This window comes from Thunnus thynnus, chromosome 20 (assembly GCF_963924715.1).
Source record: "Thunnus thynnus chromosome 20, fThuThy2.1, whole genome shotgun sequence".
NCBI classification, from domain to species: domain Eukaryota; kingdom Metazoa; phylum Chordata; class Actinopteri; order Scombriformes; family Scombridae; genus Thunnus; species Thunnus thynnus.
Window position 1 is genome coordinate 16,694,274 of NC_089536.1, and position 17,546 is coordinate 16,711,819.

The window sequence follows — 17,546 nt, forward strand, 5'->3', positions numbered from 1 at the left end:
GCGTGCCTAAAAATATCGAGACACATGCATACACACACAAAGGGCTCGGAGGCTCTCGCACATACACACACACACACACACACTCGCATACCAACAGATCAAACACGCACACACTTCAATCATGCCCGACCCCCCCGGCTGTGTTATTGTTTTGAAAATATGATTGCGGTGACGGATAGGGTGGGGAGAGGAGAGGGCTCTGGCAGGGGCGAGTGGCAGGGCCCCTCTATTGTCCCCGACCAGTGTGAGTCTGTGTCCATAGCTATAGAAACTGGGGCCACACTGGGAAGGCATGCTTTCATCTCCACCACAGGCTCACCGCTGGCAATAAGGGGTCAAATAAATCCCCCTGGATGCAGTGAGGGGGGGTAGTGGGCTTGCAGGCACACATGCGGGCACACACACACACACACACTGAGCATGTTTACCTGAGTTGTCTTGCAAGTTCCCACTTGCAATGTCTTTCGGTTTCAGTTGATCTCGATACATAGTGAGGCACTTTCACATAAATGATTTGTATATTTTTTACTCTGATTTTTTTAATGTATCTATCAGGGACAGTACAGATTAATCATCTTCAATGTGATGCACCAGATTTAGCCGAAAGGTTCATTTTCATCTGCTATGCAAAAAAAGAAACAAATCAAAGCATATAGTAGTATACAACAGTATACACTATATGTGCAGGGATCTCCACTTGTGTATTTTGTGCCCATGTTTGTGTGTATTTGCTATGGTCTGGCTACTGATATTATTAACTATCATACTAAAAAACTATTTTATTCCATGTTAACAATCTGGGGTTACTGAACAGAAACTATTTAGACACATTTTTGATGCAACTTTCAAAAGAATAACTTCCCATTAAATGATGATTAAATGTCACCTCTCTCTTGATATTGCTCGAATCTTAAGCACACATTTTGTCTGACATTAAAAAGAGACTCTTGTCTCACCACAACAGAGGCGGTCTGAGTCGCTTTGAGTAAACGCGCCCTGAGCACGCAGCACATGTAACACAGGATCACAATGTTGATCATCAGGATTCACAATGTCTTGAGACATTCCAGACTCACTGATTGGACACACACTTAAAACACACGCTGTATACACAAACAAAGACATGCAAAATTGTACAGACACGCTCTTTGACACACACACTTTCAGTATTGTTCAGTATTGTTAGCAACATGATTACAGATGCAGATGATAAAATACAGACGCGACAGTGCTGTGCAGAACTACAATTTGTCTGTAAGCTGTGGATTTTTATGACTCATACTGACCAGATTGTTTGATCAACCTTCCATTTTTCTCCTCTATTCTTCTCTGGTGTTATATCACACAAGTCCATCTCTGCTTCATCTTCAAGGCCCTGAGCCCTGCCCTGCTGAGGACCAAAACCCTTGCGGATTAATGTCAGACTGACTCATTATAGTGCTTTTTCCGTGTGTGTGTGTGTGTGTGTGTGTGTGTGTGTGTGCACCAACAGCCCAGCATGGAGATGTAAGAGCTGGATAGTTGGATAGTTGGACAAACAGACAGGTAAATAGTATCTGGAGCCAGCTGGATTACTGGTTTCACCATCACATACACATGCAATTTTCATATTTTGATATAATAGCTCAGTAAAAGCTCATGTTGAAACAGTTTTGAGAACTGTTTATACTAACATCATGAGGAAATGTCAAACTCACGCACCCATCATAACCCCAAATTTAGCCTGGTGCAGACAAAATCTAATTAACATCAAAAATCATGGATTTGCACTTTGTTTAATGCGATCAGTGACGGACGCATAGGGGAGAACTTCAGCGGACATGTTACACACACAGTGAGCAGCCAGCTGTCCTGTTAGCACCTGTGTGTGAGCGGTGCAGTGGGGTGGGGTGTGTGGTGGAGCCAGAGCCAGTCAGAGAGTCACCAGGCCTGAGGAGAGGAGAGGAGAGAGGGAAGGTCAGCACCACTGCATGCCACAGACAGACTGACGATACTTCTACTGGGCTCCACGCCGGGGACCTGGCTGTAATTACACCACACACATACGCACACACACATGCACACGCACACACACACACACACACATATTCATGCATGCACACATACTGTAACCAGACAGACTGAGAAAGGTGCCTGGCTCCTGAAGTGTGTCTCTCTCTTTATGTCTTACCACAAGTTTTAAAGTTTACGTTAATGTCCTCTGTCACACACCTGAACAGTCTCAGAACTACATTTACATTTAAGTAGTTTGAGTGAGATAACCTTAAATAAAGATCTTTCATATATCAATTTCACCACAGAAAAATTCCAAAATAACACAAAATTTGCCAAAGGTATGTGGACATACCATATCTCATTCCAACTATGCTGCTACAACAGCATCAACTTTTACGAAGGCAAGATTTCCACAAGATTTTGGAATGTAGGGATTTGCTCCAATTCGACCCAACCCTATCACCAGACAGGAATGTTAATATTGGACAATTCTGCAAAACCCCAGAACACGTTCAGTGACTGTTTTTCACGTCTTCTGCCAATGTTCTTACTGTAAAACTGTTCCTAGAATTTCTGTGTGTGGTAACTATGGTATGGTTAAGGTAAGGGAAATAAACAATGGCTAAGGTATGTTTAAGGTTAGGCAAATAAAACATCTGGCTAAGGTCGAGGAATGATCGTGGTTATGGTTAATAAAAAGGCAAACAGGTCTGTGACTCTACAGGTCTGTGTCTCCTGCATTAAAGTCTGACAAGCTACACACCCAGCCACCTCTCTGACCTCCACACGCTTACTTTCTGCTTCGCTACATAAAGGCACACTACTTCGTGTATTGACACTTGAAAATTGGCACTTGACGTCAAATGTGAGAGCATTAGTGAGGTTGAGCACAGATATTGGGTGATAAGGCTTGGCTCAGTATTGGCGTTCCAGTTTATCCCAAAGGATTCGGTTAAAGGTTCTTTTACACCAAACTCAGAGAACCATTTCTTTTCAAACCTTGCTTGGTGCACGGGGGGCACTGTCCCCAAACTGTCGCCACAAAGATTTCCCTTCATTTAAAGTAAGGGACATAGCCCAAAACATGATAAATATGCTGTCCACATACTTTTGGTCATATAGTGTATGTCAATAGTCAGATTCAGAGTGCTCTAACACAAACATGGATTTCCCAATTTTCTTTGTGAATGGACACTTGTAGTCTGAGCTCTCAACTGGCCAAATCCAAGGTTAAATAAGGTCAACAAGGTTATTGGCACAAACCACAATTGTGATCCTGTTTGGCTCTCAGACTGACACCAGCACAGATCTCTGGTATCAATAGCTCCTTGTTGATCTACTTGGCCAGGCAGTTTGCCGTCTCTCTCTTCCTCTCTCTCTCCATGACTCCTCTGACTTGTGAAAGTTATTGGAGTGTAAATGTGTTTAACAGCCTCTGTCTGCTGCTCTGAGTACGGAGAGTGCTATCTGTTGTCTGCTTCCTGCTTCATAGTTATCAGTTATGTGTCAGTCGATGAGGGTTTCCAGTTTAGTCAGAGAGCTGCTGTAAATCCACATCTGGGAATTGATTCGCTACATTATAATAATCTAGTCAATCTTTTGAGTAAGAGATTGCGACAGACTTGTGAGAGGAGATGGAGATGCTTGGAAAATGTCTTGTTGGTTGTCAGTATTTCGACTGTTTTCAGACTATTCCAAGACTAACAAAAGTTCTATCCATTTTTACACCCTTTTTTTGTTCCAGACACAGTTTTAGCACGTCATTACAGAAAAGATGATCTACCTAAATTTTATGAATCTACTAGAGATTTATGTAGCAGTGTTCTGCGGCTTTGTAGAACCCTGTCACTCATTTTAATTGTTCTGTCTGTAGCTGCTACCTCACTAACATTTATTTCAGCAGGCAGTCAATTAAGAAGAGCCTCTTATTTACAATGACAGGTGGGTGGGAATGGGTGTTCCCTGTTCCCACTGAGTTCCCAGTTAAAAAACCACCTTAATCCTTGATTGAGACATAAACAGAGCTTGAGGTCTAAGGGAGCTTCAGGCCTTTATTGTTCTGCTGTTCTTTAACCACACTCCATTTCAGTTTCTCATGACTTCATTACCTCTTCTTCAGTTTTCATATGTACCCAAACCCGTCCCCCTCCCCAGCCGAATTCTATTTCCCTGTTGTGACAGAGAAAGGCAGACGCTCCTGTTTACTCATGGCTCCAGGGGCTTGTGGCTCCCGATTAGCAAACCAGTGTGAGTCAACATCTGGTACATCCCTTGGACAAACTATCTATCAGTGCACACTCAGCCTGTTGTCAGACCCCCATCCTTTTCTGTCCGGTTCCCAAGCAGGAAGGCACCCCCTGGGCGGCAGTGCGCGCTTGCACATCGGCGAGACATTTCCCAAAGCCTTCCCAGTCCTCCTGGCATCTCGGCAGGCCGTCACCTTCTTACCCTCCTGCGTGTTCCACAAACATACCAGAGGGCCAAAGGGCACTGGGGGCCAGTGCTGCCCGTTTGTCGACATGCTTGATTGGGGTTGGGGGCGGCGGGACTCGCTCAGGTCACGACACTGATGCGGTCCACCATGTCTGTGCAACCTGTGGTGATTATTTGACTGCATTCCATCCAGGACACTGATGTTTTTAATGCGGTTTAACAGGCTGCCAGGCTTAAACAGGGCTACCTCAATCTGAATCCTGTCACAGACCAATGAAGACGCCATAGTAGAATTTCCCTCTCTTTGTTTTTGTTACACAGTGCCAGTCTATGAAAGTATCTTGGCTGTAGACTCAACAGAACACACATGCTGAGGAGAGTGTCAGGCAAGGGAACATCTGTTGTGGTCAGTGGCTGTGGGCAAACTGTTTCATTTCGACAAGATGGCTTGTGGCAACACAATGACTTAGTGGTTGGGAGAATGACCGAATTGCCAGTACTTGTGGTCAGGGTTTACCTAAGCTGGACAGAGCTTCTGAAAGACATGTGGTCACGTTTTACATCAAATTACCCTTTAGTTAGATATATAAAAGAGGGTAATGAAATTGTCTTGACACAATTGTGTTTCGAAATTTGATTTTTCAAGTGGAACTGTAGAGGAAGAAGAAACCTAGTTGGTCTTAATTGTTTTTTGTCTGAAGTCTTTATTCCATTGAAGTTACTTTTCCATTCATCATCTTATGTAAACCAAGAGCACAGTAAGTTATTTTATAACAACAAGCATGCAGAGTGTGATCAATACAGCATACCAATGATGGTTTCACTGATGGGACAGTAGATTAGAATGACAGATTGAATGTTGAGGCCTTGTGAGTAGTGAAAACACATGACTTAACTGTCCAAATAAACTGTGATATACTGTATGTTCCACTATCACAGCTCTCATATCACAGCCATGGCATCCGTTCAAACACCGCTTGACGTCTTCAACTGGCCAAGTCTGTTCACAGGAATGTTGAGCACTGGTCAGCGTGGCTGTCTGAAGACGTTTGTGTGTTTGTGTTCTAGTGTGTAAAAGCCTAGGCCCTTAGGTCTTAACATTGCTGGCATCCTTCTTATTTTCCCCTTTCTTTCTCTATCTCTCTCTCTGTCTCTCTTCCCCTCTTGGCTGTTGTGCCACCGTGGAGAAGGCAACAGTGACCCTATTGTGAACGGTGGGAATTGGGCAGCAGGCCAATGATGTCATCCTGCCATAGGGAAGACCAGGGGGAACGCCCTCCTGGCGTTCGGAATGCACTATTTTTTCCTGTTGTTTTCCGGAAGGCGGTGATCAGTTTAATTCCACCCTCATCACTCCCTGCTCTGGGGCAGGGGGTGATGGAAGGAGGGAGGGCAAGAGGAAGAAGAGAAGCTGAGAAGAGAAAAAGGATGGGGCACTCTCTTGCACTTCCAAAATGGGATGCAACAAATAAAGCAAAAACAAGAGGAAAGGAAGAAGAAGAGCATGGGATGGTCCAAACTGCTGAGATCCTTTTTTTATTTTAATTTTTTAAGATGTGAGTCATGGTAATCACCCTGGAATGCCATGAGATCACACCAACCTCCCCAATTAAAAGTTGCTGGGTATCATTACAGAAGAATAGCAACGATTCATCAAGTAAAAGGGAGGAATGGATTACGGAAACTAACAGTCCTTAACTCCAAGTAACCCCACTGGCACAAATCAAATGACTCCAAGCGGACACAAACACACACACACACGCATTTGCTACATTCACACCTTTCACAGTGACTAAATGTAACTACATCGCTGTCACATCAAGGTACTTTTGCATTTTTACTGTGGCAGTTTTCAACAATAGTAACTTTCCTTTTACTTGTTAATATTTAAACCTGCATTAGCAATTTTTTTTGCTGTAGAGGGCAGCAGAAACAAGCTGTAATGACACAGACAAATTATCACTGTCTAAATTTATATTGTAAACTTGTTAGCAAACAGTTGACTATGTACACATCCAGCAGATATGAAGCAACATTAACTTTAATTTGCAGTGTGTCTGGATGAATTACAGTCCAATATTCACTTTCCTTTTAGCTCTGTCTTTGGTCTCCACCATTTCCAGAGGGAATTACTTGGCTCTTTAGCTGCTAAATGCTCCACTATTATCAACAGCTAGTTGTAAACTTTGTCTGTCTTGCTAAAACAAACCGACACTGAAACACTTCATAGAGTTACGGGGTGGTGATCTGTGGGGTTTGTTAGTAATAGGTTAATATAAAAATGTTGATTATAGCAGCTTTAAAGTATAATTCTGGCACGTTATTATTTGGGTATCATTTTTGTTGTTTTGACAGATTACAATAACATTGTACTCACCAAAGTAGCTGTCAAGATGATCAGTCACACTGTCAGACAATCCTACAGATTGAAAAAAAGGCAACAGTTAAACCACATTATCTAAACCGCTTCATTTGCAGGTAATCCCTCACTGCAAAGGACAGGACAGCGCCTAACTATGGCAAGTATGATGGGTCAAAGTTGAAGACTATAAGAAGTCTGTAAACTGTAGACAGTTAAGGCAATAATTGGCCTTTTGATTCTCTTCCAAACAAGTTTGGTTAACCTGATCATTCTATTTGATTTCTTTTTAGCAGGTTAATGCAATTCCAGATCTCAGCAAACTAACTTGGTAAGTACAGTGTTATCAATACCTATAGGAATAGTCACCAAACCTCATCCTCATCAAAGTTGCAGCACTTCCACTTTTGTAAAATACTTCAAGAATTTTTCCACTCCTGGTCTTTGCATATGCTCTACCATACTGGAATATCATATGAGGTGAGCTCAAGTATTGTAGAACTCCAGTAATGAGTGACTGAACACATATGAAATCTAAAGCAAAACATTTATATTCAGAGAGGGTGTGTGTGTGCCACAGTGATGTTTTTCTGGCTTTGCTTGACTTCATCAGTCTTTCAGTTCAAAGTGGGCCCCACCATCACATCACAAAGCCACTGAGCCGTCTACGATATGATCACCATTAATCACAGCTTGTGATCAAGCATCGAGCAGCGTTTTCTCCATCACGACTGGAATGTCGTAGTAGAAACAAAGGATGCGGGACCATGCTCAGATTGACTTCAGATTGCACATCAGCATGGAGCTGCTTTCTTTCAATAACACGGACAAGCTATACACTTAGTGCTGTTTTCTTTTCTTCTTCTTGTCATCAGAGGAGAGGGAAAAATATCACTTTGATGCTGTTTACTGGGTATTTTGCAAAAATAACTTTATGATGAATTTTAGGGGAGAGAAAAAAAAATGTAGAGGGGGCTTCAAAAGTAGCGTTAACGGGAGACAGATTTTTGACATGCTTCCCGAGCCATCTGCTTTGGGTTAAAGCTCGGAGACAGAGTCGAATATGGGGGAGAGAGAAGAGGGGAGTAGGACTGGAGAAGATGGCGAGGGCAGCGGGGAATAGAGGGAATGCAATATTGACAGGCAATGGTGAATAGCTATTTATTTGCATTGCAGACCTTTCTGTTTTGAATTGTTGTGGTATGAGGTGAAAGTGTATGCAAGAAATGAGATATGTATCTTGCCAATATAACAATAAGTTGCTCATGGTCATACAGCTATTGCAACAAAAATATTTAAGTGGGCTATCATAATTTTACAAAAAAACAGCTATGTTGTGGTTCTAATCTCAGGGTTCTTGGAAATATTTAGTTAAAAATACTTTTAAAATATTGCAGTTTTGACAGTTCCAAAAAACCTGTTAAGGCTCTGGTTGGTTCTGAAAATCTGACAGCCTGCCAAACATCCAGCAGAGTGTTCTGCTGGAGACGCCACAACACAAAACTAATTAGGAGATGTGCTCCAGGCATATCTGTTGATTTGAAGGGAGGGCGGGCTTGGGGATTTCAGTGTTGCACTGTCTCTGCCACTCAAGACTATTTCCAAACGGCCACAGCCTCTTGCCAAATTCCTTCACTTTGCTTATCTTCTGACATTAGCTCATTTAATGGAGCAAGAAAAAGATATGAAATGCAAAAACAAAGCTGATTTTGAGTCCAGCTACACTTAGTGACGCTTTTTGTCTTGGTCTCTGAGTCTCCCCTGTTTACTCCCCTCTCTCCTCTCCAAGCTGTCCGTCTCCATCCACCCCCCCTGTGCCATTCTACCAGTCCCCAGTGGGCACAGTCAGCCAGTCTGGCCAGGCCTGCCCCTTGCTGTGCCCCTGCGCTGGATAAGCTCCTGCCTGGACCTTGGGTAGAGGCCTTTGTATTAAGCCATGGGGGTGTTAGTGTGTCTATGTGTTTGTGTATGCGTTATGCGGGGGTGTGTATGTGTGTATAGCATTCACAGCAGAAGGGGAGAAGGGGGTCCTATCTGTGCCTAAGGGCTGCCCCCCAATGCACCCTCACCATGCGCCCTATTGAGACCTAAGGGAGCGTGAACAATCACTGCAAAACCAAAGAGCTAAGTCCCCTTGTTATACAAGCCCAATTTTCAGCACCAGCCCCACCTCTCTCCTCCATGGTGTGTCCCACCCCCATCCCAGCACCCCAGCACCCCAGCCCCACTCGTCAGAGGTTGACGGGCTTCGTTAAAGCGAGCCGGGGTCCTTTTATGGCGTTATTTAATTAGCCATTCCACAGTAAACTGCCATCCGGCACCACCACCCCCACCCCCTCACCCCCTATCCTCTTCTCTTTGCTGAAATCACCACCACCTTCATCACCACCTCCTCTCCCTTTACCCCCACTTACTCAACATCATCACCACCACCACCACCCTCCCCACTGTGCTACCCGGTCCCCTCCTCTCTCCTCTCCCTGTCTTTATCTCCAGTAATTAGCCAGGGGATGGGGGTGGACTCATTGCTGGGTTCCCCAACAGTATTAGTGCTTGAGACTGGGAGGAAGGGATGTGCCTCTCCCTGCATGAGATTTTCTCCCTCACTCCGCCGCCCCAAGACCTGTGGAGGAAGACAATGGAGATGGCCAGTTCTACAGTAGCCAGCTCAGCCTTACTGTCCCCGCTGCCCACTGAGCTCTGTCTATACTGGCACCCTAATCATTAACCAGATTATGACTTTGTGTGTCTGCATGTTGGAACATGCAGGAATTTACTGCCCATGTCATTAATGCAGTTTAGTTGGTTAATTAAGGATCTTATACTAAAATTAGAGCATTTCATGGGAGAAAAGTTCTTCCATCCCTCAACAGGAGTTTGTTTTTATACTCATTTTGAGGATGATTCAGGTTAATTGTTTTTGGCAGAATGGCTTCAACATTGTGTTTTAGATCTTTGATCACAAAGCTGGTGAGCAATTTAACTGGAGCTGCACCATAACTATGAGCACACATTCCTTCCCCATGCACTCAAACATGAGTAGTCCAACAGTCAGGGAGAGAAGCTGGGGAGCCCCTGCCTGCACGTCCACACCGTGCTGGATCAACGCCCTCTAGTGACCACTACAAAAGACAAGCACAATGTCGAGGTGAAATAACCAATAACCCTGGCCAGCCTGGCCATAATGCGCAGGATAGATACAACCTAGGGACAAGATAAAACTGAACCTGAAAAAAGTACCACCTTTTGTGGCTGACTTCCATGATATTGTGAGTAAAACGGGTTTTGTCTATGTGTAATTATCGAAAAAAAAAGTTTGTTTAAATAATTTAATTAACTTGATTGTTGTTTGACTCGACAAGGGGTCAACTTTACCACCGTTTGTTAAAAATAAAAAAAGATACTATTTTCATATCAGCTTAAGTAGTTATGGGTCATTAAAGCTAAAGATATAAATACATTAACTTGATAGTCAATATACTAAACTTGCCTAAACCATATTGTGGCGACAGTATTGCAGGATGACCAGCATAGTTCAAGTAAAATTAAGAAGTCCAGCATGGTCTGTAATGACTGCTTAGCATGGGAAAGGTACCGCTTAGTTATCCATGGCCATTTATAGCCCTTAATTACGTGCCTATTTTGTGACCCCTGAGTTCAACGGGCCAATTCCTGTGTAGACCCAAATCCTGATGAACAAAGGTGGAATGTGATGCCCCTTTTCCGTAGACAAGTTACTAAACGTTTCCCATCAATTCCATGGGAAAGTTCAAGCCAAGAAAACTTCTAAACCCTTCAGCTGAATATTGACAACGTATTGAACCTATTAGTGCATCGCAGACACGATGGCAATGAAAAAAGCTGGACAGAGCAGCTGCCAATGCGCCTGAAATATGTATGAGATGTCAGAATGTCTGTAATATACATAACAGTGTTCATGTTGTGGAATATCACACTATAATACAGGATAAAACCGGTGCTTTAGGACCCAGTTGATCCTTGTGATTGTGGCTGATATTTTCCACGTTGTGAAGGGAGGGGGGTGGCCCGGAGGGGGGGCTGTCAATCATAGTGAAAGTGGCCGGGGTGGGCAGGCCCCTCTGACACTTTGTACCGTCGGAGGGGGATATTTAACTTGGGACTGAGCACCACTCGCTACAGACACACTCACACACAGTGTGCCTAAGCAAAGAAACGCTCCAGCGCCAAGTCTCTCAGACTCCTGAAGTAGGAGCGACTCAGTAGGAGCTTCTGTACCAGTTATCAAAGGAGTAGAGACGCTCCCTCAGGAATTGACCGCTTGCACCGACCGGGCAAAAAGGCTCCAGATTTGGGACTGTCTCGTCATGCAGCGACAGTGGGATCTGGAGCTTTTCTGAGAGGATTCAGAAATGCCACAGTGAAAGGAACTCTGAACTAACAACGTTCACTGGCTTCCTGCAGTTTGCATTTGATATGCACTGAGCCTGCAATTTGCTGTAAAGCTGTTTTTCAACGTTTTTTTTATTACACGCACAGTCGTGTGTTTTGTGGGAATGTTACAGCCTCCGATTTTTCTTTAAAAAAAAAAAAAGCTGATCTGCGATTTGGAACATCCTCTGGAAAGATAAATGGCTGTTATTTCATAAGTTGAGGTTGCATCCCACTGCGGCGCATTTTCTCTAAGTTTTTTTGGACATTCTCAGTGAGGTGCACATATCGACGGCTGGAATACCACAAGGCACAGACTGCAGAGACATTTTCCGCAGTCCATGGATTGTGCGCCCTGGGACCTTGTCAAACCTGAGAGCGTCAGGCGACGTTAAGAGAAGCCACGTTTATAAAAGCCGTGCGTAAAAATAACATTGGCCAAGGCAGCCCTCATTGCCGGGCGCGTGACATTTAAAACTTGGTGAAGTACTCTTTTCTGCGCCCTTCTCTCTCGGGACGCTCCGGATCTATTCTGTCTCTTTAGAAAACACTTCATTCCATGCAGCTCTCGCCTCGGCCGCTGTCATCCAGTGTTCGTCGTGGCTTCCAGTCCCCGGGGTAACCATGACAACCGAAAGAAACCCAAAGTGAATCCAAGGGAGCGGGGTGAGGCCGGAGAGAGCGTGAAAAGAGTTTTCCCCATTTTGTTTTGTGCTTTTTTTGTTTAGACTAAACACTTTTTTTTGCAAAGCAGGGGCACCGTTTCGCGCTGTAGAGTTGCATCAGCGGGCAAATTGCAAAGTTGAAGGAGCCCTAAAAAGCAAAGCACTCCGCTCCATGTCATTCAAACCCGACGTGGTCTATTAAAAGTATCGCCTTGCTGGTGGCTGAACTTCTACTATTTATGAAGCCCCAGGCTAGTCATTGCAGAGATCACAGTAACCGGGAAAAGAACTGAATATTATTTACGCGAGAAGAGCCGGTGCGTAAAACAAGAGGAATAATGGGCCTCTCTCAAACGCTACTCATTTACGTGCTAGTGTGCGTTCACCTAGGAGTTTCCCAGCATTACCTTCGCCTCCGTCCATCGCCCAGTGATCACCTCCCTGTGCCCGACCTGAAGGAGGACCCCGACCCGGAGTACGACCCCAGGGAGCAGGACTTGGCCGAGAGGACTCTGAGGAAAAAGCTCGGCAGCAACTTTGACCCCAACTTCATGTCCATCAGCTCGCCCATGCTGGTGAACCTCTCCGCGCCAGACAACCAGGTGAAGCTGCAGGGGCCCATGCCTAACGAGATTAAAAAGCTGGACCTCACAGAGACCCCCTATGGAAAGCGGGTAAAAGTGGGCAAGAAAGCCCGCAGGAAATTTCTGCAGTGGCTGTGGACCTATACGCACTGTCCAGTGGTGTACACCTGGAAGGATTTGGGCGTGAGGTTCTGGCCACGTTACATCAAGGAGGGAAACTGTTTCTCTGAGCGCTCTTGCTCCTTCCCTGAGGGGATGTCTTGCAAGCCCGTCAAGTCAATCAACAAGATTTTCCTCCGGTGGTATTGTCAAGGGTTTCTAAGACAGAAATACTGTACGTGGATACAGGTGCAATACCCAATCATCTCAGAGTGCAAGTGTTCGTGCTGATTTTCTCTAAGGAAGTAGTGGTGGTCAAGGGGGAGGGGGGAGGGGGGGCGGGTGGGGGGGGGAGTGGACTGGAAATACGGTTTCTATTGCACTGTTAACTCTCTACAGAGGTGGGCACCATAGCAAATCTATTTTTTTATATAGCATTTTAAGTGAAATACCAACATTGTACATATTTAAGAAAAATGCAGCTATTTTTTCTAATTGAACCAGGAGGACCATATTTTATTCTCAACCCTGAAACGTTGCTTTTGGGGGAACACGAGCACTTCATAAGGAAGAGCTTTTTTTTTGATATTTTTATGAGACATTGAAGATGGAATGCATATGCTACACTTCTCCAAGAGGTGAACTTTTTTTTTTTCTTCAACTGAACATTGATGCTGACTGTTATTTCACTGCAATGCTGCCTAGAGTTTTTGTATAATATTAATATCAATATTAATTAAATTGTAAAAAAAAAAAAAAGTTGAGGTTAAAGATATATATAAAGGCGTGAACTCAGCTTTTTTGGAATACATAGTATTGTAGAAATAAACAAATCTGTACGTTTTATTTATTATTTTAACGATTGTGAGTATAGAGCATAAGGAAAGAGAATAGCAGAGTATACCAGAAAAAAAATATGGGAGATGTCTACTTGAATATTTCTAAAAATGACAAAAAAATAAATAAAAAAGTAAAACATATCAGTGTACATGTTATGGTTACACGTTTTAGCAATAAAGTCTATCTTTTCAACATGTATTAGTGTCAAGCCATGTTGCTTACAACGAGTGTCTATATCCAGGGGGGCGTGTACACTGTAAAAATATCATCTGAACATGTTGTCTCATTCAGTCTTAAAATCTGTCCTTGCAAGAGAAGTCTTCAGATAGCTGAGATTAACTTCACTTGTTTCCAACAGAGTTTGATTTGGAGGGTTTACTATAAATAACTGCCATGACAATGTCATTGCATTTTTAGAAAAAAAAATCTTTTGAATTGGAAGCAAGTGAAATGGAACCACGTTTTATGAAAATGTTAAAGAGGATGACAGACTGATATTTTTTGCAGTGTAGACGGCCGGACTCCGAAGTGGAGTGGAGTTACTAACTGCACAGTAAGTCCAAGCTTCAGTGACTCTGTGTGGACTGCCTGACGCTCCACGCCGTCACAGTGATTTTAGAAAGGGCTGATTTACTACGCTGTGTAATGCGCAACACATACCTCAAGCGCCTCCACAGAACTGGCATTCATTTGTCTCAGCCAGAGGAGAAGAGAGGCCGAGGCACATTCATCTAACCCCGTCTACGCACATGCTCGTTTCAGGGCTCCGAGGTGTTAACATAATGGGTAAAATATGATTCAGACATTTCAAACAGTGTCAGATGATAAAATGGCGAGCGTATACGCGCAAGCCAGGGGCGTCTGGGGTCTGTGCTTTTTACTTTGGAAGCTCCACACAAGTTCCACTGAGGTATTTGTATAGAGGTGGACTGGAGCAGACCGGCGCCTATTCAAGTCTGACCGCCCTGGAGAGAAAAAAAACAAAGCCCATAAAACAATGGTCAACTGTTTTTGACGTTAGCAGACTATTAATTGGAGAGCAAGGGTACGCTGTCTGCAAGTTAAAGAGATATGGCCAATTAAACGCGCTGGAGACGCGCAGGGAAATTAAGTCGTATGAAATTAAAGCGAGGAGTCATTTTCTGTAAGTAGGGGGTTTTATGGTGTTTATATCATTCTTTAAATACAATCAACGACTTAAACAGAGCCATGACTAAATGTCTGAAAGCTAAAAGCGGCGTGTGTAGTATTTCCACTGAGCGCATCTTGTGTGCGTTAAAGTGATTTGTGTTTTTGCTGGCAGAGTTGGATTTGACACTTGCCGCCCGGTTATTGTGACAGAACCACTGAGGGGATTTGGTAAGCAGAGGAGAAGAACGGCAGCATGCCAGCGGAGGAGGAGGAAGAGGAGAAGGAGCAGGAGGGGGGCTGCTTTCCTTACTGTCAGCTTCTTTCTTGATGATGTCTCGGGGTTTTTAGAAACTGCGTCTCTGACTCGACGGCGCCACTCAGCCGCCCCCTCTCGACTGCGCAGAATGAGGCACTTTGGGAAACAGTAACCCTTTCAGGCTCTGCCCGGAGAGTATTTTAGAAGCGTGTGAAAGGCAATACGCCGCCCTGGCTCCAGCCAGTTAGGTGCGCACCTTTTAGAAACAGACCCTGCCAGCCAGTCAGATCAGTGGTTCTCAAAGTGGGTTCCGGGGACCTCCAGGTGGTCCTTGAGGGGATTCCAGGGGGTCCTCAGCAAAATGATGAATCATTCAATTTCAGTAAAATACTTAATTCACTCGAAATCACCCAATTTTGACAAGATATACGACTCATTACTTTAGTCATATATCACACTTATCATTATTATTTCCTCAGTGACAAAATCAGATAAACTCTTCAAGTGTTCCTGCTAAACTTGTCAGGTGAAGCTCCAGGGTCCAGAGTTGTTGTGTTTAATTAAACCTCTAATGAAAACATTAGACACATATAAAGATATATTATGTTAAATGATCTTGCAGGTATTATTTTAGAACCTATCATTATCATGAATGAGTCATCTGATGAGATAAGATTACATTTCTTCTAACCAGCTCCAGCTCTAAATCCACGGTACATCCACTAAATGAATCCTGTCCTAGAAATAGCAACCTTTTGAATAAAGAGTTAATATAGAAGTGTCTGACATGCTTGTAGGTTAAATATGGACCATGTGGTTTATTTCTCACACCCAGGGAAATATTCCAATCCTCAAATGAGTAAGTGTCAGAGACTCCTGTCTTCACTTTACAGAAACCTGCTATGTTGCCTATTTCACTACTTCACACCATTCATGAAAGATACACATTCATTTATCAACATACTGAAAAAAAAAAAATCATCATAAAATTCACTTTATGTAAATGTATAATCCTCATGGCTCCAGACAGACCTTTGATTGACATGTTATGCTGGGAAAAATTAGAAAAAGCCTCCCCATCAAAACCATCAGAGCGCCACATGTGAAGTGTTGACACATCAGAGCAGCTTGTCCATAAAAAACGTCAAGACAGCGGCGGCCTTTACCCTGTGAGATCCTCAGCATCGTTATTATCTGACACAGCCTGCATGCAACATAAACCTCTGACAAAGTGAGCCACAAGGACCTCACAATAATAAATACATTTTCTTATATTTGTATTGTCATATTTATTTACACCCCTTTGTGAATATAAGAGAAAGCACAAATTTGCTGCCTGTAAGGAGAATTTAAAAAAAAAGGCCTGGAGACAATTAGGATGGGATGATGGGGGGGAAGGGGTGACACGCTTAGTGGTGATGATGAGGCTCTGTCTCCTGATGAGAGTCAATTATTATGATGGATTGTGGTCCGATTGGAAATGATTGGGGTGTGTCAGAGGGTGGGTGGTAAAAGGTCTGCGGTGATTTTCATTCGGGCAAATATGCGAAAGGCCAGATTCATACCTGCGTGGGCACATACATGCCGAAGTGTGTGAGTGAGTGTGCGTGCTGATTGCCTGCATGCACACAATCAACCACAGGCAAACGCTCACACACACATCTCTGGCGTGTGTGCAGTGGGCTGACAGACAGACAGAGACGGAGACAAGGGTCTGTGGCTGTAACTAAGGCCCAAACCCCATGGTTGTAAAAGCCAGTGAGTCAGCACTGCTGAGGTTATTGATGATGACAGGGTATTAGATGGAGCACTGAGGGGAGGGAGGGCACACACACACACACTCACTCACACACACACACACACACACACATAAATGCAGTCACCACAGATGATACCCAACATTCCGTCAGACCACCAACCCCGGCTTGTGGTGTCTGGAGGCTTGTGTGTGTGTGTGTGTGTGTGTGTGTGGGCGTCAAGCGTTTGTTCATGTTGTATAAGAAGCAAGAAAGATGTGTGTGAGTGCCTGTGTGCATCCACGTCTCAGTGTGTGTGGGAGACAGAAGCTGTGGATCTGCAGTATGTGTGCTGTGATACTGTAGTGTGTTTTTACAGATCCATTACAGTCTTCCTGGTGGTCTTCGGTTGATTGGTCACTCTCTAAACCACCGAAGGGCCCAGATTGGTTAATTACAGTCCTCTCTCACCAAGGTTATGCCTGAAATGCGTGTCTGTGTTTTCATGTGTGTGAGTGTTTAAGATGGGAAGTCTTCTTCAAGGAGTTCACATATGCCTCTCACCGCGCTCCCATTGCTTTGAGAGAGATCCAAGAGCAGGCGCCCATCATGATCTCAACCATCCATCACTTCAAGGGCTTACAAACCTGACTTGGAATCATCCGCAGTGGGCACAAAATTCATAACATGCCGTTACATCAACACAGCGGCCATCTTGGCTGGCAAACAACAGGTGACTGTAGTCAAATAACAGGTGATTGTAATCAAACTCCAGTCATCGCCAACGAGTGGCGCTTATGACAATTAGGCAGACTGGTAGGAAATGCATGTAATGCCACAAAGAGTCATGAGAACATGCATCATTCACAGTACTGCATTACTTCCATTTTTAGTTTCTCAGAACTGGTTGCCAGTTAGTTTTAGTGATTATTTATCACATATGGAAAAGTCTGGCTGATAACTTCAGTATGCTAGCGTCTGAGGAGTGTGAAAAGCAGCTTGTGATTCGAAGCCAAAGTGGTCATGTCTTTAAAATCC

The 17,546-nt window shown here is 43.9% G+C and overlaps 1 protein-coding gene across 1 annotated transcript; it reads left to right on the top strand.

Moving 5' to 3' along the window:
• Nucleotides 1-10,920: 10,920 nt before the first annotated feature.
• On the top strand, nucleotides 10,921-12,861 carry nog2 (noggin 2). The gene has a single exon (XM_067576613.1). It carries the CDS (start codon nucleotides 12,201-12,203, stop codon nucleotides 12,834-12,836), a length of 636 nt encoding a protein of 211 aa, XP_067432714.1. The 5' UTR covers nucleotides 10,921-12,200; the 3' UTR covers nucleotides 12,837-12,861.
• The last annotated feature ends 4,685 nt before the right edge of the window (nucleotides 12,862-17,546 follow it).